Below are 25817 nucleotides of genomic sequence, written 5' to 3' on the forward strand. Positions count from 1 at the left end.
CTTCCCCCCCCTTCACTTCGGATTCCGGCTGCCTTCTCCTGCGCCCCGTCGCTCCGAGGCGTCCGCCCGGCTCCCCTTATTGCGCGCGGCGACGCTCTTTTCCTCCCCCTCCCCGGCCAGCGGGGCGCTCGCCGCCGTTCTCGTCGTCGTCGCTGCTGCTCCGGGCCAGAGGATGGCCACTGCTCGGAGCGCCTCTTCATCGCCTTCGCTCCCGGCTGCGGCAGCGCGGAGGGCCGCCCGTGGCGGGAAGTGACCGAGGGAGGCGCGCCGAGCGAGCGAGCGAGCGTGAGAGACAGAGAGAGAGAGGCTGCGGCGAGGCAGAGGGAGGAGGAGGAGACGCCGCCTTCGCCTTCGCGGGGCTGTGTCGGGACTGGCCCCCCTCGACGGGCTGCCGCCGCTCGGCCATGGAGACGGCGGAGAAGGAGTGCGGGGCGCTGGGCGGCCTCTTCCAAGCCATCGTCAACGACATGAAGGTGAGCCGCTTCGGAAGAAGGAAGGGACCGGCCGGCGCCGCCGCCGCGCCCCGTCTGCACAGATTGGGGAGGATGCGAGGACGGGGGGCGGAGGCTGGAGTTGCTGCTGCTGCTACTGCGGGAGGCCGAAACCCGTAAACAAGCCTGGCGGGGAGGGGCGCACAAGGCAAGGGGGCTTGCCTCTGCCTCCCTTCCCGGGGAGCCCGTCGCGCCCTTGGCTCCCTGGCCCGCCGGACTCCCGAGGCAGCGCGCGGAGGATGGGCACGCGCGACGGCGGGCGGGGGGGGGGTGTCTCGAGGCTGGCCTGCCGCCGCCGCCCCCCAGCCCAGACAATGCTGTCATTGCAGGAGGAGCGATTTCGGGGGGGGGGGGGAATAAAACCATTGGGATGGCGGGGGGGGGGGACGGAGCTGCTGCCGCCTTAACTCATTCGGCGCCGAAGCTGTAAATCGGGTAGCCGAGGCTCCCTCAAGCGCGGCGGCGGCGGCGTCTGCCTTGTGCTTCCCTCCATCCCGGCTGCTCGGCTTCCTCCATCAGACGGTTTTCCTTCTTCAAAATGGCCAGGCGCTGTTTCGGAAAGAGCTGGGCATAGTAGCAGTTCTAGCCTGGACGGTCGCGGAGACGATACCTCCGAGCATGGGCAGAGGGCCTTTTCGCCATCGTTTACTATCTATATCTAGTCTAGTCTAGTCCCTACGCAGTAGAAGCGCCGTAAAGCTCTGCATAGTGATAATTTATCTAAATACCAAGGAAGGGGCGGGAGGGGGACTTAGAGAGAAATGAGTGGATCAGTGGCAGATGGAGGAAGGGGGCGGGGAAGTTGTTGGTGCTGGGCCTGGAAAGCAAAAAGCAGAGGCGAGTGGCGCTCACTGCCTTGCCAGATTCAGCATGGAGGTAGTTGCCCCTTGTCCTGGCCTGCAGGAGCCTCTTCTACCATCTCCACCACCACCCCTTATGCAATCCTGTCAAGATTACTTCTCTTACATGGCTTGTAAGGAAAGTGAAAATGCCACATGGAAGAAATCCACACACCCTAGACAAGTGTGTGCCCAAGGAGGGCGACTGCAACCAGGAGTTGTGAGGATCAGCAACCTAACTGGCTTTACAAGAGAAAGTGGCCAACCCTCTTGGAGAATGAACATTAGAATGGCAATTTAACCTGGAAGGATCAAATTAGCAGGCTCAACAACCTTTGAGGATTCAAACAACCAGTTTTTCACCAGTGAGCCCTGGCGGCTCTGGCATCTGCCCCATACTAAGGATCTGAGGAATTATCAAGACAGAAAGAGTCTCTCTTGTCTTGAACTTCATCTTGAGCCACATCTCAGACAAGGTGGAAAATCTGGCTAGCTGAAATTGATGGCAGCTGAGTTTATTGAGCATCAGATTACCTTGCGGACAACCTCATGCTCCTGAATTCCCACTGCAGAAATTGGCCACGAGTGGGGAGGCTGTTAAAATCCAGCTGATGAACCCTTGGGGATGAGATTGCTAGACACGTAGAGTGAAGCTTTGGGTTGGTCCCCTAGATCAGTCTTCCTCAGCCAGGCTCCCTCCAGGTGTTTTGGACTATAACTCCCACCAGCTGTTCCAGCCAGACCCCTGGTTCCAGTTCTGGCAGTGGCTCCTGAGGCATGAAGCAGTTTCCTGGATACCTTGTGCCGAGCCACATTTCATTGTCAAAGCTGGGCACGGGCACAATGTGCCATGTTTCTCCTTGCTGCATCAAAACATGGACAGATCCCACCCACTCACCAGTTTCCCCCCTGCTGCTAAGTTTGATTTCCAGTTTCTCTTCTCTCAAGGGGGACTCAAGATGGCCTCAATTCTGAAAGCTGTGTGTCCCACTTAACCTGAGTTGTAACTGGTGCAACAAAGTAGAAGGGAGGAAGGCAACCCATCCAAGGGCTGACCCTGCTTCAGCAAAATTAGTTTTGCATTAAAATGCAGCGTGCTGCAGATGTCACTCATTTGCTTAATATGCACTTAAGCCCCCCCTCCATTTCTTGCTATACCAAGTGAGGAGGAAGCGGCGTGTGCTCACACATGTGTGGGTTTTCCTCGCAGAGATTGTTGAGGGGGGCGTGTTGTTAGATACTGTTAGTGCTTCAGGAACTGTGGGTAGCTAGACCAGGAGGAGCCACTTCCCACGGCAGTAGACGACCATTTGAAAAGTAATCATTGGAACAATTAAAATTGTAATGCAGAATAGAATGCAACAAGTAATCTAAGACAGACTTAAAATAGTAATCATAGTAATTACCAGAATGAAGCACCAGCAAAAACCTGGGAGCGTAAACTCCCTTCAAATGAACTGGCTCGGATCTTGCATCTTTTAAATAATAGTAAATAATTCATGAAGGTGATGGAAGCTCCTGTGGCTGCTGGGATCCTGCATTCAATGCCCAGTTTGATGAGTTGCCTCCCTTTCTCCTCCCCTGTCCTCTTATGACCACTGAACACCCAAGGGTGTTCCTAAAGCACCAGGCTTCCTCTTAAAACTGGCATACAATCCTTAGAAGCCCATGGATGTTTGAAGAGCCCCCTGAGTCTATTCCTGGGCCCAGGATGGCCCTCCAATTGCAAGTGAGAAGGGTTCCCCCCCACCTGCCTTCTCCAGGGCCTCTACTTTCCCTTTCCTTTACTCTGACCAGCTGCATCAGAACCCGCCCCAAGCACCTGTATGGTGGTTTTTCATTGAAGTTTCCCAAATAATTCTGTGGTCTGGGGAAGCCTGTGCCCTTCATCATGTCCCATCAGCCCCAGCCATCATGGCCAATGATGAAGGATGATGGAGTCACCCCCAGCCTGGGCTAAAGCCAGCAGCTTTGCTCTGAGATAAAGCAGCAGAGTTCTTCAGAAGCATTCTCTTCCAAGCAGTGGGGGAGTCACTCCCATTCATTCAGAAACTCCTCCCCACATTTTAGGAAAACCGTGTCATTGTTGTTTGCTTTGTTACCTGTCCTTCACCCAAAGGTCACAGGGCAGGTTGCATCATTAAAAAGAATCATTTGACCCCTTCAGACCTCGAACTCATTTTATACCACTATAACCTGCAGTCCAAGTTTAAATTTTCTCCTCATTTCTCCCCTCCCTCAGTTCTACTTTCTGTCCCTGCTTTTTTGTATGCTTTGGTTTCTTAACAGGACAGAAACACGCCCTGGGACAGCAGCCAGGGCAGTTTTGCTCATGATGAGCACCTGGTGTGGGAGCTGGAAAACTGTTAAGCCAGCAAGGGCCTGAGATGAAGGCCCTTAAGCCCTTCCTGCCTGCTGCTCCTCTTCCTCCTTATCATCTGCTGAGTCATTGTTTGCAGCTGGATCTTCTCTCAACCAGGTAGACCCTCATCCCAAGGAGATGCCTGGCAATAGAGCCTTCTGTATCCAGTCAGGTGCTCCTGGGCTTCGTGCTGGGTGCACTGCTGCCATCTCTTGAGGCCCATGGGGGGCATTCTCTCTGCCGCCCTTCATGTACACAGGGGTAGCCAGTGTGGTTTCCTCCAGATGTTGTAGGACTACAAGTCCCATAGGCCATGCTAGCTGGGGCAGATGGAAGACACAGTTCAAACACACCTCTGAAGGGCACTATGTTGGTTACCACTATGTCACTAAGGTGTGCTCACCTGGTCCTCTTAATGCCTTTGCCAAGAGGCTCGCCTGCCTAGAGAGGTGATGGTGATGTTAGGCATTGCGTAGGCCTCCTCAGTAGGTCTTGCTGCCCCTGTTATCTGTTTGGATTCCTGCAAGAAAGGCTCCACAGAACCAAGTGTCTGGCCTGCAGTTCTGCCAGTGTTCCCTGACTGCCTGGACTCTCCATGTCCTTCCTCTGTGTATTGTTGGAGCTTTCTTGGCCTTGGTGGGGTTTGTTGCCCATGTGAGTCTCCATTTACATACAAGGCATGCTGAACTGGCGGTTTTGCAGGAGACTCTGACCTGCTGCGTCAAGGGAGACCTTGCACTTCTCCCTCTGTTCTGGGAGTGTTTCATGAGGTGTGGGTGGGTGGCCAGTGGCCTTTCTCTTCTTCCTAGCCCACTATTCTGTGTGTCGGTGAGGACTGCTTTGGCCTGGCTGGCCGTTTCCCCTGTGGCTTTGTGGTTGGTCTTAATGCCCGGTTTCTGAGTCTGCAAGCATTAAGCCAGCTTGCACCGGCTTCCACATTTCTGTTGCCCTTGGCTGATGGAGGCTTGTGAGCTGGATCAAGTTCTCAGTCACACACCACCTCCTTGCTTCTTCTGCCATGGCTTCAGGCAGTGTTGCACTGCTGCAGGTGAGTTGACTTCCTTGCCATTGCTACTACTAATCTTCCAGTTGGCTGCTGAGTTTATCAGCCTCCTGTCATCCAGAGAAGCACGGTTTGGCATCTGTAGAACAGCAGATGGTTCTTAGAGGAGTTAAGATGCCTGTGTGTGTGTGTGTGTGTGTGTGTGTGTGTGTGTGTTGCAAGGGGCCATGCCTCCACTTCTTCCACTGTGCCCCTTTCTTCACAGAGTGGATGGTGGACATACATAGAATGAGTCATGAGGTCATTGTCTCATCATGTGATGCCTGCACTAAGTGACTGAGAGGGTAGGATGAGGCTGTTAATTAATCTAACAGAGCTAAAATAATTGTTGCCATTTCATTTAGAATTTACAAATGAAGTGGAAGTAGGGGGAAAGCACAGCTCAAAGGTTAAGCCTTGAATGAATGGGAGGATGATGAGGTCGCAGGTTGAGCTTCAGGAATGCAAGGAGAATGTAGCCAGGCACTCGGTCTCGTTTTATTGAACAAGCCTTTCATGGGGGATGGGCCTTTCTAGGTGCTCTTAAATATTGGGATAAACTTTGACCATCCCCGAAGCACCAACAGACCACCATGTTCCATAATTTTAAATTCCTCTGGTGTGCATTGAGCATCATTTTCTGCCACTGATGACACTCAGGCTCAGTGCACAAAACACTTTAAGTGTGTGGATACTGCAGGCTTCCATCTCCCCTTCCAGAAGTTAATTGTACACAGGTGCAGGCCAGGTTAGCAATGAAAAGTTAGTAAAGCGAAAACTAGATGCAGGGGCTTGAGGCCTTTATGTTTACATGTGGATAAAGTTAGCATGGGCTTCTGATTTTTCAGATAAAAGGAAGCATGCAAGTGAGGGTTTTAAGACTTCCTCAAGTCTGTTGATTGCCTTCCCATATCTTCTGGGGAATGAAAAGGGAGAGGTGCCCTAGGTGGTTCAGTGGAACTTAAAAAAATGGATGCCTCATCCTACACCTGCTTATATACCATTTACAAACTTTTCTCACATTGAAGCTGCAACTCTCAGGAAGCCCAGCTTTGAGCTAACCTCCAGCTTTGATGCTGCCCTGTTTCCAGCAGCTTTGCCCCAGGGGCAATAGGCGGGTGGGGAAGCCATTTTCTGCTCTAGAGCCCTTCAGAGCCAGGGAGAGGACAAAAAAGGTTGCAGTGAGTTCTTCAGGGCTAGATCCTTGTGGGGGCAGGGAGAAGGAAGCCTCCCACTCTCAGAACAAGGGGTGCCCCATGGAGGGCCTGGACAGATAGTGCCAATGCAGCTGGACCTAGGAGAGAGCCAGGAGGCCCTGGCCAATGCCAGCCTTCACCAGCTTGGTGCTTTTCATGTTTTGGACCACAACCATCTATCAACCACAGTCAGCATGGTCTATCACCCTTAAGTTTAAATAATCTGGAGGACACCAAGTTGGTGAAAGCATTTATCGCCATTTTAGGGGAAAGAAGAGGCAACTTGCCTGCCCTGGATTTTCCAGCTGTTTGCTTCATTCATTTCCTACTTTCTTGTTTGAGTCATTCATTTCTTTCCTGCTGAATTCACAAAGCAGCCGTCATCCACATTGCTGGCAGCTGAAGACACATTGCATCCCCAAATGAGAACCCTGAAGTGCTGGGACCACCAGGAACACCCTGTGTGCAGCTGTTTGTAGCTCTAGCCTGTAGCCTGGGCTATGCTGTGCTCCAGTGGGTGCCCTTGGGGACCAAGCTAGGCTCTCATCCCAACAAGGGCAAACCCTTTTACCAAAACTCAGGGTTCAAGGTATAGCATAGTCTCAGCAAGTTGAGGTCAAGCAGAGACAACCATCGCTCTAGATCCAAAATATAATCTGGAAACATGGTTTGGCTCATAGGGAGTTCAACAAGGAGACAGAAGCCCATTTTTATTTACAGCTACTGGGGGGCTTAACTGCGAGGCCTTATACCCTCTGGTCTCTGAAAGCAGAGTGAAACTGGCAGGGAAAATGAAGGTGTATCAGAGATTGCATACTCATGAGTAGACCTGTGACTGTATCCATAGGCACATACTAGGTCATTTTTGGCCTGGACCCCAAGCTTTGGGTGCTGACGTTCTTGAGGACTGTGCAGGGAAGGTCAAGTGAGGAGCCTCCTCTGACAGTTGTAGGGGTTCTTCACCAGGGATCAACCCACAGGGCTCCTCAAGCGGATCCTCAGCATTGGATCCAGGGGGCCGTGCCTGCTCCACAGACCCTTAACCTGCAAGGTGTCTCAATTTGTTCTTGGAAGGCTCTTGGTTATGAGAACTGTTGGGCCTCCTGCCCTTGGGCAGAAGCAGTAAGGGTTTCACTTCTCTGTTAATGAGTGATTTTTATTTTTTGTCTATGTGGACTGAGCAGGGTCCACTGCTTGGTGTGCAGGCCAAGGAAGGGGGGCAGGATAAGGTCACACAGAATGCATAGCTTCAGCTGCTGCCCAACTCTCAAACAAGATCAGGTGAGGAGCTGACTGGAGTCCGACCTGTAACATTGGAGTTTGACATGTGGGAAAGGGATCTCAAAGGACATCTGGTCGAAACTCCCCCTGCAGGAAACCTCTGCAGGAAGTCACAGCTTCCATCCAGCCCTTGCTGAGGTGCCTCTAACAAAGGAGAGGTGGCCACCTTCTGAGGCAGTTTGCCCACTGTCAAAGCAGCACATACTCTGGACATTTTTCCTAATGTTTGCTCAAAAATCTCACTTCTTGTAATTTGAACTTGTTGATCCTGCATCCTGGAAGAACAGAAAATAAATTTGCCCTGTCATCTACACCAGCCCTTCAGGTATTTGCAGACGGCTATCATTTCACCTCTACAACTGTTCCCTCTCCATCCTGGACCTGTACAGCTGCATCAGTCCTTCCTAGCAGGTCTGACTATCCATTCTGAATCCCAGTTCCTGGAAACGACAGGAGGGGAGGACCCTCTTATGATCAGGTCCAGCTTGTGGGTTTCCCATTGGGGCATCTAGTTGGCTGCTGTGCGAACAGGATGCATGACTAGATGAGCCCCCTTTGGTCTGATCCAGCTGCTGAAGGGCTCTTCCGATGTTCTTCATAGCAGAACGGATGCTTTGCATGCAGAAGGTTCCAGGTTCAATCTCCACCTACTTTGGTTAAAGACTCCTCAGGAGCAGGCTGAGGAAGACTTTTCTCTCTGACAGAGACCCTCAGAGGGGCTGCTTCTGCCAGAGTAGTCCTTTCTGAGCTAATTAGACCAAAGGAAGTTTGGTCCATCATCTTTGTGACAGCCTTTCAGTTCTTTGAAGATGGCTATCGTCTCACCTCTTAATCCTCTTACCCAGGCTACACATTTGAAGCACTGTAGGCCTCTCCTCCTCTTAGGACTTGGCCTCCTGCCCTCTCTGGATGCTTTCCAGTCTGCCAATATCCTTCTTAAACTGTGGCACACAGAAGCGGGCATGGCAGTCCGGGTGTGGTGTGACCTAAGCAGAGATGGGTGATGCTGTTACAATAACATCTTCTAGATGCCTTTTTTCTGCTAATGTAGCCTAGAATTGCATTTGTCTTTTTCGCCACCACATCAGAGTTGACCTGCGTTTAGCTTATGATATACGGAAACCCCTAGAACCCCTTGTTATTTTTGAATCCTGCTGTTGGGCTTCTCTATTCTTCACTTCAGGTTTTAGCTTGTATATGAAAAGGTGGGATAGGGATCACACATCGTTAGCGTTACTCATAATGAAACCATAGGGCTGTTATTATCTCTCTTCTCTGCAGCTCCCTGGTCAATTCTGTTGTCATGAACTTCTTGGAGGACTCCATTGCAGCGGAATTCTTAGTCTTTTCTTTTGTACAATGTGATGAAGGGAGACTGCATATCAAAGTTCTTTTCATATTTCTGTCCTCTTCTATATTACAGCCAATTTATCACAGCCAGCAGATATATTTGTCCTGGAGGAGCCAGACTTAAGAGAGGATAATGATATTGGCCCATAGGCCTCTTTCTGGACCACATGTTGGCTGTACCAAGTGAGGAAGTGAGTCCCAAATATAGGTACAGAAGGCAACCCTCCCTCTCTTGATGGCATATCTGAGCAGGTGCTGTGGGGAACTCATTATCTCTCTCCCAGATTAGCAGATGTGGACTTGGTCATTCCATGTAATGGGCACCATACGCACAACGGCTTAATTTTACATTAATTTCATACTGGCATCCCATGCTACTTGGTGCAGAAGTATAGGCAATATGGTGGATAATATGGGGGTGGTGTTTTATTGCTGATGACACGCTGCTGATTCATTAGTTATCTGTGGTAGGCAATGCTTAATCCTCCCCCTTCATGTGCACAACATTCATACACAACTTTATTTTTCTTCTGCCTTGCTCACTGCCATCTTAATATTAACCCTTTCTCTGTAAACATCCATCTCTGAATCTGTTGTCTGCAATGATGATTGATATTTAGGCTACCCTGCAAAAGTACAACTTAAGGATTAAAATAGCGTGTGTGAGAGAGGGAGTATATGTGGTGTGGAGACTGGCAACACTTCCAAAACCATCTCTCCAAAGCATTCTGAAAATAGCTCCGGGGTCTGCAGTGGCTGCTTGCCTGCAGTGGGGACCATCCGTGACAGGTGTGCCAGAAGCAGCAAAGTGACAGTTGGCTCCGCGCTTTGAGCAGAAGATAAGCAGCTGCAGAGTTTTGTCTGGCTTCAGAGGAGCAGTGGATTGTTTGGCTGTGAGGGCCAGGTGGTGGCAACCCCTGAAAGGAGATGCTTGGGCCTCATCCTGCCTAAAGTGTCAGAGAGAAGGTGGAATATGGGGTGAAGGTGGATATAATACAAAAAATAACTCTTGGTAGGCCTCTCAATGACAAACGGAAATCCCACTTCCCTCCTGACTTCTCAGCTTGAATGACAACTATCCCTTTATTACTGATCTAGGGCTATCCATGAAAATGGTGCTTTATGAAGAGTGAGAGGATGCCTTGGCTCTGGAGCTTGTGGTGTAGAATATGGCACACAGGAAGCAACAGAAGAAGGGGAGGGGGAAATGGGGGTGTTGGAGGAATTGGCACACGTAATATTCATAATAATTTTATTATTTATACCCTGCCCATCTGGCTGGGTTGCCATTGGACTTGCCCTGCCTCAATGGCTACGTTGGGCTACCTGCTTTTTATATATATGTGTGTGTATATATATATATATATTTGAAACATTCCTCTGTTGCTTTTTTAAAATACTCTTCTGGAGCTGGGAAGGGAAGCAGTTTCTTATCATCACAGTTGATGCCATCAGTCGGCACCATTCACAAGCAGCCGTTCTGCTGTGGACTTGCAGAGACCTAGCATTTTCAGAGCTTGACCCTGCAGCATAGAGGAAAGGGGCATTTGAGTTAAACAGAACAAGGGCCCCGTTGTTGTTAAGCACCTTACCTTGTCACACCACCCACAGGCCCCTCTGCTCCCTGCAGTGCTCAGTCAGAGATGCCTCTGAGAAGCCCACAAGTGGGGTTGGAGGCCCCATAGCCACTGGAGTTGAGGGGTGCACGCTGCTTCGCAGCTGGAGGTTCCACGTGGCCAAACAAGATGGTTCAGGTCCATTTCAATCCAGGAACTGCCTGGTGGCATGACACTGAGCCTTCCTGAGAATGTCTTGTCATTCAAGGGTTAGGTGTCAGCCTTTGGGCTTGCTGGGCCTGAGTGCCAGGATCCATTTAGGCATTGGGCCTGACAGGAATAGCAGTGTTGAATGAGGAAGTGCAACAAGAAATACTGCAAAAGAGAGAAGCTTCCCGTTGCATGCCGTGGCTTCATGCTATTGCCATCATTTTGGCATGCTGTGACTGTGCCACTTGCCAACAGCACATCTAGTTCAGCATCCAGAGTGGCCAGTCAAATGACCTTATGGGGAGACTTCAAGCTGGACCTGAGCTCATCAGCACTCTCCCCTCCAGCAACTGGTATTCAGACGCATACTGCCTCTGATAGTGAAGGTAGAGCATAGCTGTTATAAACTTCTGTCTTGTTGCTTCGTACATCCTTTTTCTCTAAACTAAAAAGCCTCAAATGCTGCAGCCTTTCTTCACCTCAATCCTTTTGGCTGCCTTTTTCTAAACCTTTTCCAGGTCTACAATATCCTTGGGGGTGAGGGGACCTGGACTGTACACAATATCCCAAGAGCAGTTGCAGCATAGATTTGTATAACAGCATTATGGTATCGGCAGTTTTATTTTAAATTCCTTTCCTAATGATCCCTAGCATGGAATTTGCCTCTTTCACAGCTGCTGCACACTGAGCCGACATCTTCATTTTCTCTCCCTTGGGTAGGCCACAGACAATTTTTTTTTTACAAAAAAGACTTCCCCGAGAGGCTTAGCTGCAGACATGGCAACCCGTCCGTCTGGCACTGGGCAGGCGGAGGAAGATGAGCTGGGTGAGAAATGAAAGGCGCTGCAGTTGATTGCTTGAGCTTTTCCCTGGCAGAGAGACAGAGGCCTCTGTGGCTAGGACAACTGTGCCTCTGAAGGCCCAGGTTCCTCTGGACGCCACGCAGGCCATTGACCCAGCCCGGTGACTAGGTCTTTGTATAACCACAGGCACTCCAGGGGTTTCCACTGCGAGTCAGTTTTGCCAGGGAGGGAGAGATGATGCCCTGCAAACCGCACTGCAAGCAGCTGGGAGAATATCTGCTGAGTAATACAGTAAACATCCGAAATGAGATCACTCCTGGGTAGAAGATAATTTTCCGATGCAAACTGAATTTTTTTCAATGCAAATTACCTTAATTTGCATCTGAAATTTTTCCACTTTAATTTTTTTTAGAAAACCCACATGGCTGCACTGAGTGTCTTCCTTCTCCTCTGGCTGCTAGGCAACATGTCTTGCTATCAATCCAACCCTGAGAGTTAACATACACTTGACACCTGCCCTGCTTCTCTTCTCTCTTCCACATTCATTGGCTGACCTGCTTGGGTCTGCATTGGCTCTGCTGTTGCCATAGGATGCCAGACTCCAGTCGGCAGTTGCATTCCAAAATTGTCAAAGGACAGTACTGCTTATGGTTTTCGTGGCACGCTTTTTGGCAATAGGTTGATGGTTTTCGGCAAAATGTTGTGCATTGCCTTGTGCTGTTTTCTGATGGAGTCTGGGGGCTTCTAGTGTTCATAGTCACTATACTTCAGCTGTAATCTGCAAGCAGAATTGCCATGGATTGACTCCTGATAACTGCTGCATTTATTCTATGTGGTCATTCAACTATGTTCCATGCACCCCAGTGGGCTGTTGTGGCTGGGGAAGTTTAATTCACCTGAGAAGCCACTTGAATCTCAGCACATGTTCACTATAACTTTTGTGATGGGCACCGTTTTTTCCACCTTTTGTATTTTATTTAGTACTAATACTTTTCTGGCTGTGCTTTTTCATTTCACTAGAGTGCCTTGGCAATATAATACAACAATGCTAATTTATTTAGAACTGCAGAAGATTAGGCGGCACATAGATTATGGGGATCTACCCAACAGCTTGTGTGGCCTGCACGAGCTCCATCTGATTGGTGGGCCTTGTCCTCTCTCCATGAGCCCTGGGAGTCTTACTTAGTTGCTGCAGTCCTTGCTGCAAGCAGTGCCGGGCAACTGGGCCTGATTCCCACAATGCCCTGGGGTGATTCTATACTGGGGGCATTGGGGGAAATTAAAATAGTAACTCGACCCAGCCTCCCCCACCCCCCCAGTGCTGCTCAAAGCAGTGGGCCCTGGGTAGGTGTTATTATTGGCCCTTGTGGGGCACTTTACCCATGAGGACTTCAACACATGCCAAAGCAGAGTGGGTGAGTGACTGGGGCCAGCGGGCAGGGACAAAGACAAATTCTCAAGTAGGCAAAGAAGCTGTGTAAGTAGTTGCCATCATCCTGTTTCCTGAACAACTGAACTGTCACTTTTCAGATAAACGATTTTGAGAATAACTGGAGGGACTCACCATAAACACAGCAAGCGGGGGATACTAGCTAGCTAACCTATCCTTTGCCAACCAGGTGCCATTCAGATGTTTTGGAGTACCAAAGGTCCTCTGGCAAAGGCAGGTGGGAGTTGTAGTACAGGGCAGATGGAGGGCGCCAGGTTGGCGAAGGCATGGTGAGCTGATGATTTTGAGAAGCAGGGTGAGATTCCCTCTGCATCATGCAGGGGCAGAGATCACAGGGAAGTCTCCAAGGCAGACCTTCTGACTAGTTTGTCGTATATGTCATAAAATTATTTTACAGTACAAAATGGATGTGAACACAATTTTAAAAGGGGGCAGGGAGGGAGTTCCCCAGGTTGTGGTTTTGATTTTTGATAAAGCATGTCTACCTGAGCATTTTGGACTAAGGAGGGTTGTGCTGCAATTTCTTTGAAGCCAATTTGAGTTTCAAGCCTTGTGGTCTAGATGCTTCGTCCTCTCCATTTGTGACATTCTAGAATCCAGCAGAAAATGAGTGCCTGCTTTTTCTACACTTATAAATGCCTTCTGCATTGGGCAGTCTGGCGAGGGAATGTTGTTGTTGTTCATCCTGGGAAAGAGTCTTGATTGCATTCTCGCTTTGTTGATTATTAGATTTTGCTCATCAAGTGTATCTGTGGCAGTATTGAGGTGCACTGTAGCCAAGTCATCCTGAGGTGGTTTTGCATGATATCATATGCAGAATGTTACTTTCATCATTTCCATAAGAGAGGCTTAGCAAATACCACATCTCGCCACCTGGAATACATTCGTAGGAATTGCCTCCTTCTGACTAGTATTAGAAACTGAGATCTAAAAGCTAGGAGCTAAATGGCACCTTAAATCTAGGTTATGGGTACAACAATGGAATGTCTAGGTGCGCTTTTTTATAACAATAATTCAAAGCTGAAAATGAATGAACTGCAGCTGAAAGTATTCATTTTTCACATGGTCTATTCCTTGCCCACCCCCCAATATTCTTAAGAGGGTCTCTTCTCTAGTCTTCAGAGAGTTGCTGGAAGTGGGGAGGCAGAAAAAGGTCCTCCTTTCCTTCCACTCTGCAGTTTTAATCCGAAATCTTAGGCGTAGTACTGCACCCAGAGCTCAGAAACTGCTTGCGCTAATGAAATTCCCTGTCGCAAAATGCACCTAGAACAATGGGAGTTTCAAACACTGGTCCTTGCAGTCCAGATGTCCAGCTCCTTGGGACATCCCCTCTCCTTTTGGTTCTGCAAGTCTCCATAGTCTCTTCCTTCATGTTTAATCAGACCGGTGCTGCTGGGCAAGATTGTTCATAGAGATCTGGAGTAGAAGGAGAACTCCAGCTCTTGCTGTTTTTTTTGTCTCTGTGTTTATGTGCGGCTTGGCTTCCATTGGCAGCTGGATGTGGGAGAGCAAAGTACAGTTAAATCAAAACCAGAGCCATGGCAGTGGTAGCAGGCAGCCCCATCTGGCAGCCAGGGATCAGGAGAGCACAGCACCCGGGGAAGAGTTCAGGCAAGTTCTCTCTAGCCAGGCAAGGGAGCTCTTCCTGGGCTATAAGAGGAGCAGGAGGCAGCAAACAGCCCTCCCAAGTTGGAGGCAGGAATGTTTCCACAAAGCATGTTGTGGTACCTGACTTGTGTAGCTCATCCAGCAGGCTCTTCATAAGTTCAGGAGCAGAACACAGGCTGTGCATGCAGGAGGCCCCCTTTACATCCCCCCTTCTAGCCCTACAAGTAGGGCCAGAAAGAATTCTTGTCTAAGGAGAGATGCTGGAAAGATCCTACCAGTCAGAGCTGCTGGCACTGTGCTAGACGGGCGAATAGTCTGTATTTAGCATCTTCATCTGCCCCGCTCAGCAACCTGAGGGAGGAGCTCTAGCATCGCTTGCAGTCCCCCACCCCTTGGTGCTGCCACCTTCAGTGGTACCCCCAGAAGTTTTGCTGCCCCGGTCAAACATTTCTTTCTGTCTGGAAAACTTGCTTTCAAGATGTCCATCTACCTTCCATCTCAAGAAGTACATGTTTTGCCAATGAGGCATTCCAAAACTGTTTTCTCTTGCCGCCCCATCTCCCCCCCCCCCCAGCCCAGTTTGACATGTGGTCCAGTTCCCGCAATAGTTTTCAGGATTTTCAGGATTACTTGCAAGGAAGTCAGATTTTAGTGCAAAGGGTTCAGGCAGTTTACAGCAGAAGGGGAAGAGGCTCAGCTGGATGTGATGCAGATACTTGATGTCAATTTGGTGTGTTCCCAGCAGTGGCTTGGAGAGGGGCGTGCATGATAGATGTGAGAAAAAAGATGTCGCCAGGGCGTGTGCTTTGACCTCCTTCTCCCTCACAAAAAACACTTTGGTGCCACTTTGGGTGCCCTGTGTCTGAGAGACCTGAATTTCTTCAAAGTAGCCCCTTGATCAGAACTGGCAGGACTCCTGGGTTCCTTGAAGAACTGCCTGGCTAGAGCTGTTGCTGTTTGCAATCCTGTCGTGGGTAAGAGCACTGCAGTGGGAGGTGTTCTGCCATGTCTGAAAGGGGTGGGCTTCCCCTCTCCAGCTCTGTTTTGAGAAAGTGGTGGAGGAGGCTACTGTGTTTTCCACAACTGCAGGACTGGGAGAAACCTGGAGCCTTTCCTGGAGTTCTTAGAGACAGAGAATGTGGCACTTGCCTGCTTTGCATGTATTAAAGGGTGCTCCAGAAAAAGAACAGTGCCTCAAACTGAGAGAGGCGTTTACTTGCTGTTTAGTGCCAACAGGGGTGGTTCATGCCAACCCCGTCAAAGGTGGGTATTCCTTGCAGTTCAGAGAGGAAACACATTTTAATATGGCTTAAGTTGGGCAGAGGGTACTGTATTATCATTCTTTATTTGGTTTATTTCTATGTAAGTAAGAGGAGAGGAGAGATCAAGCATTAAATAAGACCATTATTATCAGTAGTGATCATAAGCCTTCCCTAGACCTGAAAGATCTGAATAATTTTTGACAAGTATCAAATGTCCCCATTTTAGACAAAGTTCTTGAGAGGGTGGTTGCCAAACAGATTCAGGTGCTCTTGGAAGAGACAGGTTTTCTGGATCCATTTCAATTTGGACTGAAGCCTGATTTTAGTACCGAAACTGCCTTAGTTACACTGTATAATGACCTGTGTTGGGAACAAGGCAGGGGGATTATGACTATGTTGATCCTCATTGATCGCTTGGTGATTTTCAATATCATCAACCATGGTATCCTTCTGAGGCGACTGTCTGAGTTGGGTATTGGGGGCACTGCATTGTGGAGGTTCCACTCCTCCTTGGATGGACAGCTCCAGAAGGTGGTTCTTGGGGAGCATTGCCAACTCTTGTGTTTTATCTAGTATGGGGTCCTGCAGGAATCACAGAGTCAGTTCTGTTTCGCATGCTCTTTAAAATCTAGATGAAACAGCTGAGTGGGTTCATACTGATTTCTGGAGTGTGTTGTTATCAGTATGCTGGTGACGCAGTTCTAGCCCTCCTTTTCATCTTATGCAGGTGAGGAAGGCAGTGTTCTAAATCAGTGCTTGGTTGCAATAATGGACTGGACGAGAGCCAATAAAACTAAAGCTTAATCCAGACAAGACTGAAATGTTGGTAGGTGGTTCCTCTGACCTGATGAGTGGCATTTGGCCTGTTCTAGGTGGGGATTACGCTCCCTCCGAAACAGTGGGTTCATAGTTTGGGCGTTCCTCCAAGACTCATTGCTGTCACTTCAATTATGATCATACCTGTACAAGGATAACTTGGCTACAACAATCTTTTCTCTGATAACGTTGAGGTTAGATTACTGCAGAGCAATTTATATGGGGCTGCCTTTTAAAAACTTTGGAAGCATCAATTAGTGCAGAATATGGTTGCCCAGCTGTTGACAGCTTCAAGAGAAACAGATGATATAACACCAGTTCTGTTCCAACAACACTGGTTGCCTGTATGCTTCCAAGCCCAATTCAAAGTGCTGGTTTTGACCTTTAGAGCTCTGGATCTCCAATATGACTCTACCGGGGCCTTTAGAGCTTTGTTTGAGGCCCTTCTGCAGATTCCGGATCTGAGGGTGGTGACAGGGGAAGAGGGCTTTTCAGTTGTGGCTCCTATCTATGGAATGTGATCCCCAGCAAGGCCTGCCTGATGCCTTCATTGACTGATACCAGGAGAAAGCCTATGTTTCCCCCCAGCTTTTTGACAGATGAAAGATGACGCTTTTGTCGTTAGTGTGCTGCCAAAGCGTCCTACAGCTCTTAAGGGGGTTACTTTTTTTTTAGTTCCATGTTATAGTATATTAATTTGTGCTTTTAACAGTGTTGTAAGTTACTTGAAGACCTTCAGATAGCAAGCAAGTAGCAAATCTGATTATTAATAGTGTTAATACTACTAGTGCTACTAGCTGTGGAAAAATAAAGATTTCAAAATCTGTCTAAGAGTGGAGAGGGAGTTCTGGTACTGTTATTTCTATTTTAAAGACAAACTTCAGCATGAACAATAAAAAAACCCATCCTTCACAGTAAAAAAAGGAGGGGTCATCATTTTTTCCTCTCATCTGCTTTTTCAATTAACATAGGTTTGGTTATTTCATTTATTCCTTCTTCCCGCATAGAACACACTCCATTTCATAGACACAATTCGTACCACACAGAGAGCCCATGCAGAAGATCAATTTACGTTGATTCATAACAATAAGGGTCAATAAATTTGGGGTAAATTATTAGGGTTGCCAGCTTTTCTGTCTCAGCAGACATTAACCAGTAATAAAGTACCTTTTGGATTCTTTAGACTAAAATGCTAATAAAGGCACTGTGGGCAGATTGGGCCTTTTTTTCGTCATGTGGAATTGTGGTAACTGTAGTGGGCAAAACTCTCTGTGGAAACAACCAGTTCTCCAAATAAAGGCAGAAAATGGCACCTCCAGCCGCCTTTGGGCAATTCAGTCCAAGCTGTTGCTCCCCAAAGACCTGGGAAGGCACAGCACCCTCCATGAGCAGTATGCAAAGCTATGGACATGAAATGCACTGCTCTCCATACTGTTTCTGATTGGCACTTCTGCTGGTCCTGCTTCTACATCTGAGGACACATGTTCGGCCTAGAATCTTTAAAGAAAATTATATGTTAAGCCCGGGTTTTGATGTGGCAGTGCAGCACTGCATAAGCACAAAGTTGCCACAAAGTGCAAGGCGGGGGCGGGGCGGGGGGGGGGGAGGCGAATCCGTTTTGGCATCTTTCCCTTTCTCCCTGCCGTCTCCCATGATAGGATTTGCAGAAGAAGAAATTATAGGCAGTTCTTGTTAAGAGCTAAGTTTGTTGCTGAGTTGCCTTTAGGCCTCTCGCAGGCCTGTCAGTTTCCAAACTGGGGCAGGAGAATGTGGACAGCTGCATTTCTTCCTTGCAACAGTGAAATATTTTTTCCTCATTCATGACCCGGCAGAAACAGCTGGGTCTCTGCTGTTGGTCATTGGACCTGGCAGCCGCCTGGCGGCATCTCTGCCTCTCCAACAGAGGAGACAAGAGACTGCTGGGACAGCAGATGCAGTGGAGGTGATATTTTCACCCTTGCCAAGATTGTAGGGCTGGGCTGAGCCGGGAGGGGGGGGTGTTGCCCACTTCCCCTCCCAAGCACAACACCCCTTAACAATGTAAACACCAGCACCAGATGGTAACTATGGTTAAAGTAAACCAGGTTCCCACCAGGGTTTGCGAAGCAGCTGAGGCCTCTTTTAAGTTCAGCTTCAACAGTCAGTCATTAAAAAATGGCCGCCTTTAACAGTTTTCTTCTCAAAGAGAGGCAACAATCCTCAGCCAGAGATGGCTGCTCACATTTACGAATGATGCCGAAAATGTACAAGGAGATGATGGTTGGTCTTTTCACAGGAGCCCTCTGGATTCAAGATTGGCTGTTTGTTGTGTCCTGTTTGTGGGGCTGGGGTAGCTCAGGCAGTGAACGCAGAACAGTCACCTGTTTGCTCAACTCTTTCCCCCCTCCCTTCTCTGTTCCAGAGTTCCTACCCCATCTGGGAAGATTTCAACTCCAAGGCAACTAAACTCCACTCCCAACTGCGGTGAGTTTCTCAACAGAGCTGGCACAGCAACAACACAGCTGCCATTTGTCCCCCAGCCTGGTCTTCTCGCCATGTGTGTCATGAAAAGAGACTCTTGATTTCTTCTATGCTCCCAGCTTCCTCTCCCCACACCCTCCTTTCTTTAGAAAACAAACTGTGTCCCCAGCTGGTTCAGGTTCTTTTGAAACCCCACAGGCAGTAACGCTGTACATAGTGAGAGTGCCCTCCAGCTGCTTTGGACTACAACTCCCATCAGACCCAAAATCACCTAGTCATGCTAGCTGTAGCTGATGGGAGTTGTAGTCCAAAACAGCTGGAGGGTGGCAGGTGATGGGGTAGATTTTGCATGGCAGATTACAGTTTTATCAGGCGCTTTTGGCCAAACAGCAGTGCAAGCTGGGCAAATATCCCCAAGTGGTGTATATTTTCCAGCTGGCAGCTGCTCTATGAGTTGAACGACATTGGCCAGAGAAATGAGAGCTGATGGGTGGCGGGGGGGTTGGATTATTGTAATCTGCTGCAAGCTACCTTGGATATCATTGGATCCAAAAGCTGGGTGGAGGTCTTCTCTCAGACGAAATGCAGTCTAAGTCTATTTTTTAAAAACCACCCTGCCTCATTTCTATGTGGGGAAACAAAACCTGTGCAGATCTGTGTCAGTTTTTCTGAGTGTGTCATAGGGCTCAATCTACATTCTTCCTTCCATTCTTCCTTCTCTCCCTTTTGATAGATCATCACTGTGATCTTGTTGTTAGTTCTTTGTATCCTAGGGGTTTTTATTTTCTTTCAATATTTTTCAGACCTTGTGGCTCTTTTTCTTTTGTAACAAAACAAAATTGAAGTACCAGCCCATGTACAGGCAAAGTGCTATTGAGTCTTTTAATGGCTCCTTTGCCTTTTTAATTAAACAATTCCTGTTTGGAGATTTAACTCATAGCTTTGTGATTAGCACTGGTTCAAGATTAGTGGTGAGTAGCTTTTAATATCCTCCTGAATAGCCTTTCCTAATTGCCTTAATATTGGTTGCGGTTCCCATGGGGAGGGGAAGCTCCATTTATCATTTTTGTTTTTTAAAAAAATCATTTTAAAAAATAGCAGAATACATTTTTGGCTATATAAAAATGAGGGGTGTGGTGTGGAGACACACTTAAGGAAATCTGTAATCCAAGCCCCCACCCCATGGGAACAGAAACTGACCCTAGGCCGGCAATTAACCAAGTGCATTCAAGGGGCACTTAATAGGCTGTTCATAATTGATGCCAGGTAGCATAAAATGGGATCATTCTATAAGGAGTAAACTTTTAATTAAAGCTTCTGAAAACCTTTCATGAACAGGATTTTCTTGTGAGTTAATGTTATAGAAGTATCTAGAGAATAATAGATAATACAATGCCATTTTAAGGCATTGTGTGGAACCTCTGTTTTCATTTTTTTTTTAGTTAATTGAACAAAGTGAGTGCCTCAGCAGCCCTAAAGGATTCAAGTGAATATAGCATTTTCCTGGTATTCTCTAGGGAAAAGTACCTTTCCAAACTACTTTGTGGCCCAACCCAGTATTTGAGTAGAGCCTGCCTCAGTTCTGCATATTTGACTATATTCCGTTAGTCTGCTAATAGCATCTGTGGCAGTTGTTTTTTCTAACAGTTACCTTGGGCATAATTTTTTCTAATGTTTTCTTTTACACACACACACACACACACACACACACACTATTATATTTCATGAGTGTGCTAGTTGCAGTGAGTGGATGCCAATTGTAAGTACAATATCGGGCAACCTTGGCAGTTTCAAATTTTTAATCTTGTTTACTAATCAAATGTAAAATAAACATGATAAATTAGAATATTATGTAGGGCATCAGAAAAAAATCCTGTACAAATCACTGATCACAGTTCAAAAATTTATGGAAAACACTGTTTTCTTATGCTAGTGCTATTTCATACCTGAGTTTCTTGACGTTTTGCTGGAGGAAGGGTAGTGTATAGAACGGTGTTATCCTGGGATTAAAAAAACTAAAAACTAGGGACTGTGCCCCTGTTTCCTCCACTTGCAACACCCAAGGTGGGGAACCATTTTCGCTCTGCAAGCCATATCCTTATCAGGATCTGCCTTGTGGTCCAAAATTGACAGGTGGGCAAGTCCATCCACCTGCCAGTCAAGTGATGTCACAAATGGCATCATGCTTCTAAGCCTGGACATTAAATCACCTCTCAGGCAGCTGCATGCTGCTAAAAAGAAGGTTTTTGCCTTCCTTTTAGTACCACGTTGCTGCTTGTGAGGTACTTTGAAGTCCAAACTTCAAGACTCCAAAGCCCAGCAAAATGGAGCAGGGAGATCTCTCATGAACCCAGGTCAAGCTAACTTGATCTCCCTTTGCATCAGCTGATGGGTGGAGAGGTCAGGGGCAGTTTGGCGCATCTGTTTGGCCATTTCCCAGAAGGAATGGCCAAACGGAGCTCTTTGTAAGCAATTGAAATAAAATTGGCAGACAGGGCTATCACCTTTGGTCCACCCCACCCCCCAAAAGTCCTCCTCCCTTTCTCAGGAGGCTCTTCCTCAGCTGTGTACCCTTTCTCCTCTGCCTCATTTCCTCCTTCAGTCCCTTTCCCTCCTCCTTTTCTTCAGCTTAAACCTCCTGCCCTCCAGTTTCCACCTTCCTCTCCTCCTAATTGTCATCACGCTGTAGTTTGTAGGGCTAGTGCCATCTGTCAGTGGCCTTGTGAATTACACCATGACAACAGTCTTGTATGTGTTTTACAGAGAAAAGGGAATTCAGGGGTTGGTGTGTGGAATTAATTGCAGTGCTGATGCAATCAGCTAAGAGCTGGTAGGTTTCAGTAATCAGTGGAAAGATGTAATCTGGATGCCAAGCTAGGTGTCTCTGCATCCTATCCTTTTACCTTTGGCCCTTATGTACTTAAATGGAGGATTTTACATTCATTTCTATTGAATTTACATTGTTGGTTTCAGCCCAGCTTTCCAGCCTGTCAAGGCAGTTTTAACCCTCAATTTTGTCTTCTGTAGTGTTAGCTACCCCTCAGTTTTGCATTATCTGCAGTTTTGATAAGCACTCTCTATGTTCTCCTCCAAGTCTTTTATAAAACGGCAGAGGGCCTAAGACAGAGCTCTGGGGCACCCTGTGAGACCTCCCTTCCATGTTAATGCTGAGCCCTTGTGAGCACTTCTTGGGTATCTATGCTGGATAATAATGAGCTAGGGGTCCATTGTGTCACACCTTTGCAACAGAGAGAGTATAGGTTGCTTTGGTTGAGGTGGCACATGGAACTGAAGGATTCTTTAGTTAATAAAATAACAACAACAACAACAACAACAACAACAACAACAACAACAAACCGTCTCCAGGATTGCTATCTCTTACTCTGATATGCTATAATATTGAAGTAAAAAATGAGGACATTTTTGGGAGCAAGATAATCCAGTGAAAGTAAGAAAATATACTGTGCCAAGGAGACATGTTGTCTTGCTCAGAAGCCTTGGGGATATTTTCACAGGCTCACCTTCTGTGACAGTTCCAGTGCTTCCGGGTACTTGCCACCTGGTCCAGCCATTAATCTGGAAACACAGGCCCCTAAAGGAATATGTATATTTTGAGAAAGGCGTAAGTTCTCTAGATACTAAAGAGTACATTATATAAAATATTGCCAAAATCAGATATTTGCCCTTATCCCTAGGAAGGTAAATGGGAGCAAGATCTGCAGATAAATATTGCTTTAGACAACTGGAAATGCATATGGAACTCTGCAACTCAAATGAATATGAGCACAAACCTTGAGTTAAAAAGTTTTACAAGTGATTGTGCAGATGATGTTTCTACCCACAGAGACTGAGGGTGCTTCCGGACAGCAGCTCTTAAGCTGCAAACAAGTCCTGCATATTCAATTTTTCTGTGTGCACTTTTGGCACACTACCTTCCACGCAATCCCATTTCCCCCCTATCTTAATAGTCACTGATATTCTGCTGCTTGACATCCACACTAGTGGATGGATCTTGCCTTAAAATAAAAGAATTTTAGGAACGATGCTACAGAAGCCATGGCAGGCCATAAACTCCCACTACATCCGTTAGTCGTTCTTTTTGATCATACAGAAATAATACTCTCTAAGGAAGATCAGGAAATGGTTATTTATCTTTTAATGGCTGCTGGAATATGTATTTCACGTATAACAGGAAATAGGAGGTTACAACAAGCTTTCATTGGCTGTGAAAATGTCTGGGATTTTAGTATGATGAAGCTTACTAATTTTACTCAGACAAGAAGCAGAGTAAATTGGAAAGTTACTCAGTTGAGAGTTGAGTAAGATTTTTTGGAATTGGAAAGCAAAGGAACATATATAACCCCAATGAGTTACTATGCACAATTTAACAGCACATAAGTTGTTAATTAATGAAAGATTATCAATTCAATCTGTAAATTCTTTGTATTGATGACACAATATGGACAAGGCATCCTTTTGTGCTGGTGGGGGGAGGGGAGCAAGCAAGCAAGGGGTGCTAATGGACTTTCTCCATTGCCCTTTCCCCAATAGAAATCCCTGCCTTCCCCCAAACCATTAGTCCCATCCGGCATGGCTAGTGGCCAGGGATGATAAGTTGTAGTCCCAACAATACAGGGCACCACTTAAGCTACTTGTGACTTGCAGAGTCACATGATCAGGGTATTAGCTAAGCCCCGCCCCTCCTTTTGTCCCACTACTCCAGCTGAAGTTGGAGCCCTGCCTCCCTGTTGCAGTGAAATAAAAGAAGTCCACACACGAGCATCATAGTGCCTAGTGTGGCTTTGATTCATTACCAGCTCCTTCCAGCAGCTAAGAGGGCAAGCCCTGGCTCTCCTAAATCCCAGGTAAATGTGCCAAAATTGTGCTATGTGAATTCTCTCTTCGAGCCATGTTGCTCCTTCCCGTGCAGCAACACAGAAGCAAAGGGGCTGGTTTTGAGAGTGGCAAGGCAGTTGCAGCATCCAGAGGGAAGCTGCAGAGCCCCCTCCCCACATACCACGGCCCCAGGATCCTGATGCAGTTGAGATCCCAAGAGGTTGAAAGTTGCCTCGACTGCCTTGCCTGTGAGCAGCTTCCAATCAAAGCTGAGTAAGAAGGTTTCCTCCCCAGAGTTCCCAAAAAGAGCCTTGCTCTCCCCCCCGACTTGTTCCCAGGGTCACCCCCTTGCTTTGCTTTCCCCCAAGAGTTTTTGGAATCCTCCCCCTTTCTGCTTGCCAGCCACCTCCTCTGGCATATCAAAGGCTTCTATGAAGGGGCCCTTTCAGCCCGTCCACCCTGGCTTTGCCGTCGCCGGATATGCCTTGTGCGGCTGCCCTATTAATAGCCCCCCTGGCTTCGCTGGTGTTTCTCAGCCCTCCGTGGAGCTGAAAGAGCCTCTTGTGTTCCGCTCAGCATCTCCTCAGCTGTTTGCGCACTGTGTTCCCCTTCCACTCTCCCAAAGCGCCTTTTGTGCTCATTGCCTATCTGGAGAGAGTGCTCTCTATTTCCTCCGCTTTCTCTGCACACAGAGTAACTCCACATCGGTTCAGAGCTAGTTTGGGGAGGGAGAGATTGAAGCTCTGGGCTCTGCCTAACAAGGAGTGTTGGCCAACCCATAAGTAGAAGGGGAGGCTGGACAAACTTGGTGCTTAAAGCCTTTTTTTGGGAAGAGCCTCCTCTGTTTTAATTAATTAATTAATTGATTGATTGGATTTATATCCCTCCTTTCCTCTCCAAGAAACCCAGGGCAGCAAACACATGTATCATTTAAATTAAAGAAACAAAACAAAAGAAAAGAAAACATTTTAAATCGGTTTAAAACATTGTAAAAACAACTACAATTAAAAACATCTAAAATCAGTTGCAGTTAAATTATTAAAAAAATTCTAGAAGCAGCTAAAAACATTATTCCATCCAATGATCTTAGAGTTACTTGAAACAGTATTTTGTCAGCTACTCCAGAGCCAGGGAACCACCACTGAAAAGGCCCTGTCACTATCCCAGTTACTTGGCATGCAAACTGTTTGAGGCTCAATTTCTACTGGCAGCTCTAGGTAGGGCTGGGAATGGTCTGTGTCTGAAACCCTGGAAAGCCTTGGCTGCCAGACAGTGTTCATAATGCTGCACCAGATAGACCTAGCAGTCTGTTTTGGTATTGAGGCAGCTTCCTATGTTGCTCAGACTGGGGAGAGCAGGGAGTGCAAAGTCCTTGCAGAAGCTTGGGCCAGCCATGAGCAGCCCACCCGGTTTCCAAGTGCTGCTGCTAAACACAGAGGCCAGATGATGTGTAAAGAAGAGGTTGGCAGACTGCAGGGCAAGGAGCCAGCCCTGAGGTGGCCAAAGGCAGCAGGACGTCAGAGAGAGAAACTCAGGGAAAGGGAGGCCTCAGGGGGAAAGACAAGAATAAGGAGGGAAGGAAGGAAGCTGAAACAAAAACAAGGCAGGCAATATAGCTCCAAGAAAACTGAAAAGCTGAGGAAACATTGGTGCTGGCATAGAGTCTATTTGAGCTCATTTCTCTCATTCTTGAGAGAAATGCTGCCCATCCCCCACAAAAAAGAAAATTGTAGGTTTTCCATCTACCCTCCCAATTTCCTGGGGGCAGGCACCTGAGAGTGATTGCTGTGATTGGTTCCTTAAGCTCTACCTCAGACAGGTGTTTGGCTTGGCCTAGAAGTTTAGGGTAAGGATCCGTCTCATGCAGGCTTTTTAACATCAGTTCACGTGGATGTGTCATGGGACTCTCTCCATGCCTCTGAGCCATTTGGCACATGGAATCCCCAGGTTGCTAGCTTGGCTGTCTTGGCCTTGCAGCCAGCCTGTGTCCACAGAGCCCAGAGTATGCGCTGAAACACACAATGTGCTCCTTTGCAAGGTGGGTACATGTAAGGGGGGGGTGCGATGTCGGTAGAAGGTCAGCTGTGGTCAGCCCATAGTCTTTCTGGACCGCTCAGGAACCCTGATAAGCTTCAGAGTCCTCCAGACCACAGGCGTGGGCTTTAAATCACTTGTTAATAGGGTATCTGAGGAGAGTTGTGCAAGAGGCACTGGATGTCCTCAAGATTTTAGAAGCAAACAAGATCCATTTTTCT

The 25817-nt window shown here is 47.6% G+C and overlaps 1 protein-coding gene across 6 annotated transcripts in view; it reads left to right on the plus strand.

The window, feature by feature from the left end:
* The window catches only part of MTSS2 (MTSS I-BAR domain containing 2), a 56020-nt gene continuing 30203 nt past the window's right edge, over positions 1-25817 (plus strand). For 4 of the 6 annotated variants that reach the window (XM_081199962.1, XM_081199963.1, XM_081199961.1 and 1 more), the window contains exons 1-2: positions 2-473; positions 18668-18729. In XM_081199962.1, the coding sequence (XP_081056088.1) occupies positions 405-473; positions 18668-18729 (131 nt within the window). In that variant the 5' untranslated portion in view covers positions 2-404. Of the gene's footprint in view, positions 474-18667; positions 18730-25817 lie in introns of all 6 variants that reach the window. The other 2 variants (XM_081199960.1, XM_081199964.1) reach the window with 2 other exon arrangements.

Source organism: Podarcis bocagei (assembly GCF_964188305.1).
Source record: "Podarcis bocagei genome assembly, chromosome: 7".
NCBI classification, from domain to species: Eukaryota; Metazoa; Chordata; class Lepidosauria; order Squamata; family Lacertidae; genus Podarcis; species Podarcis bocagei.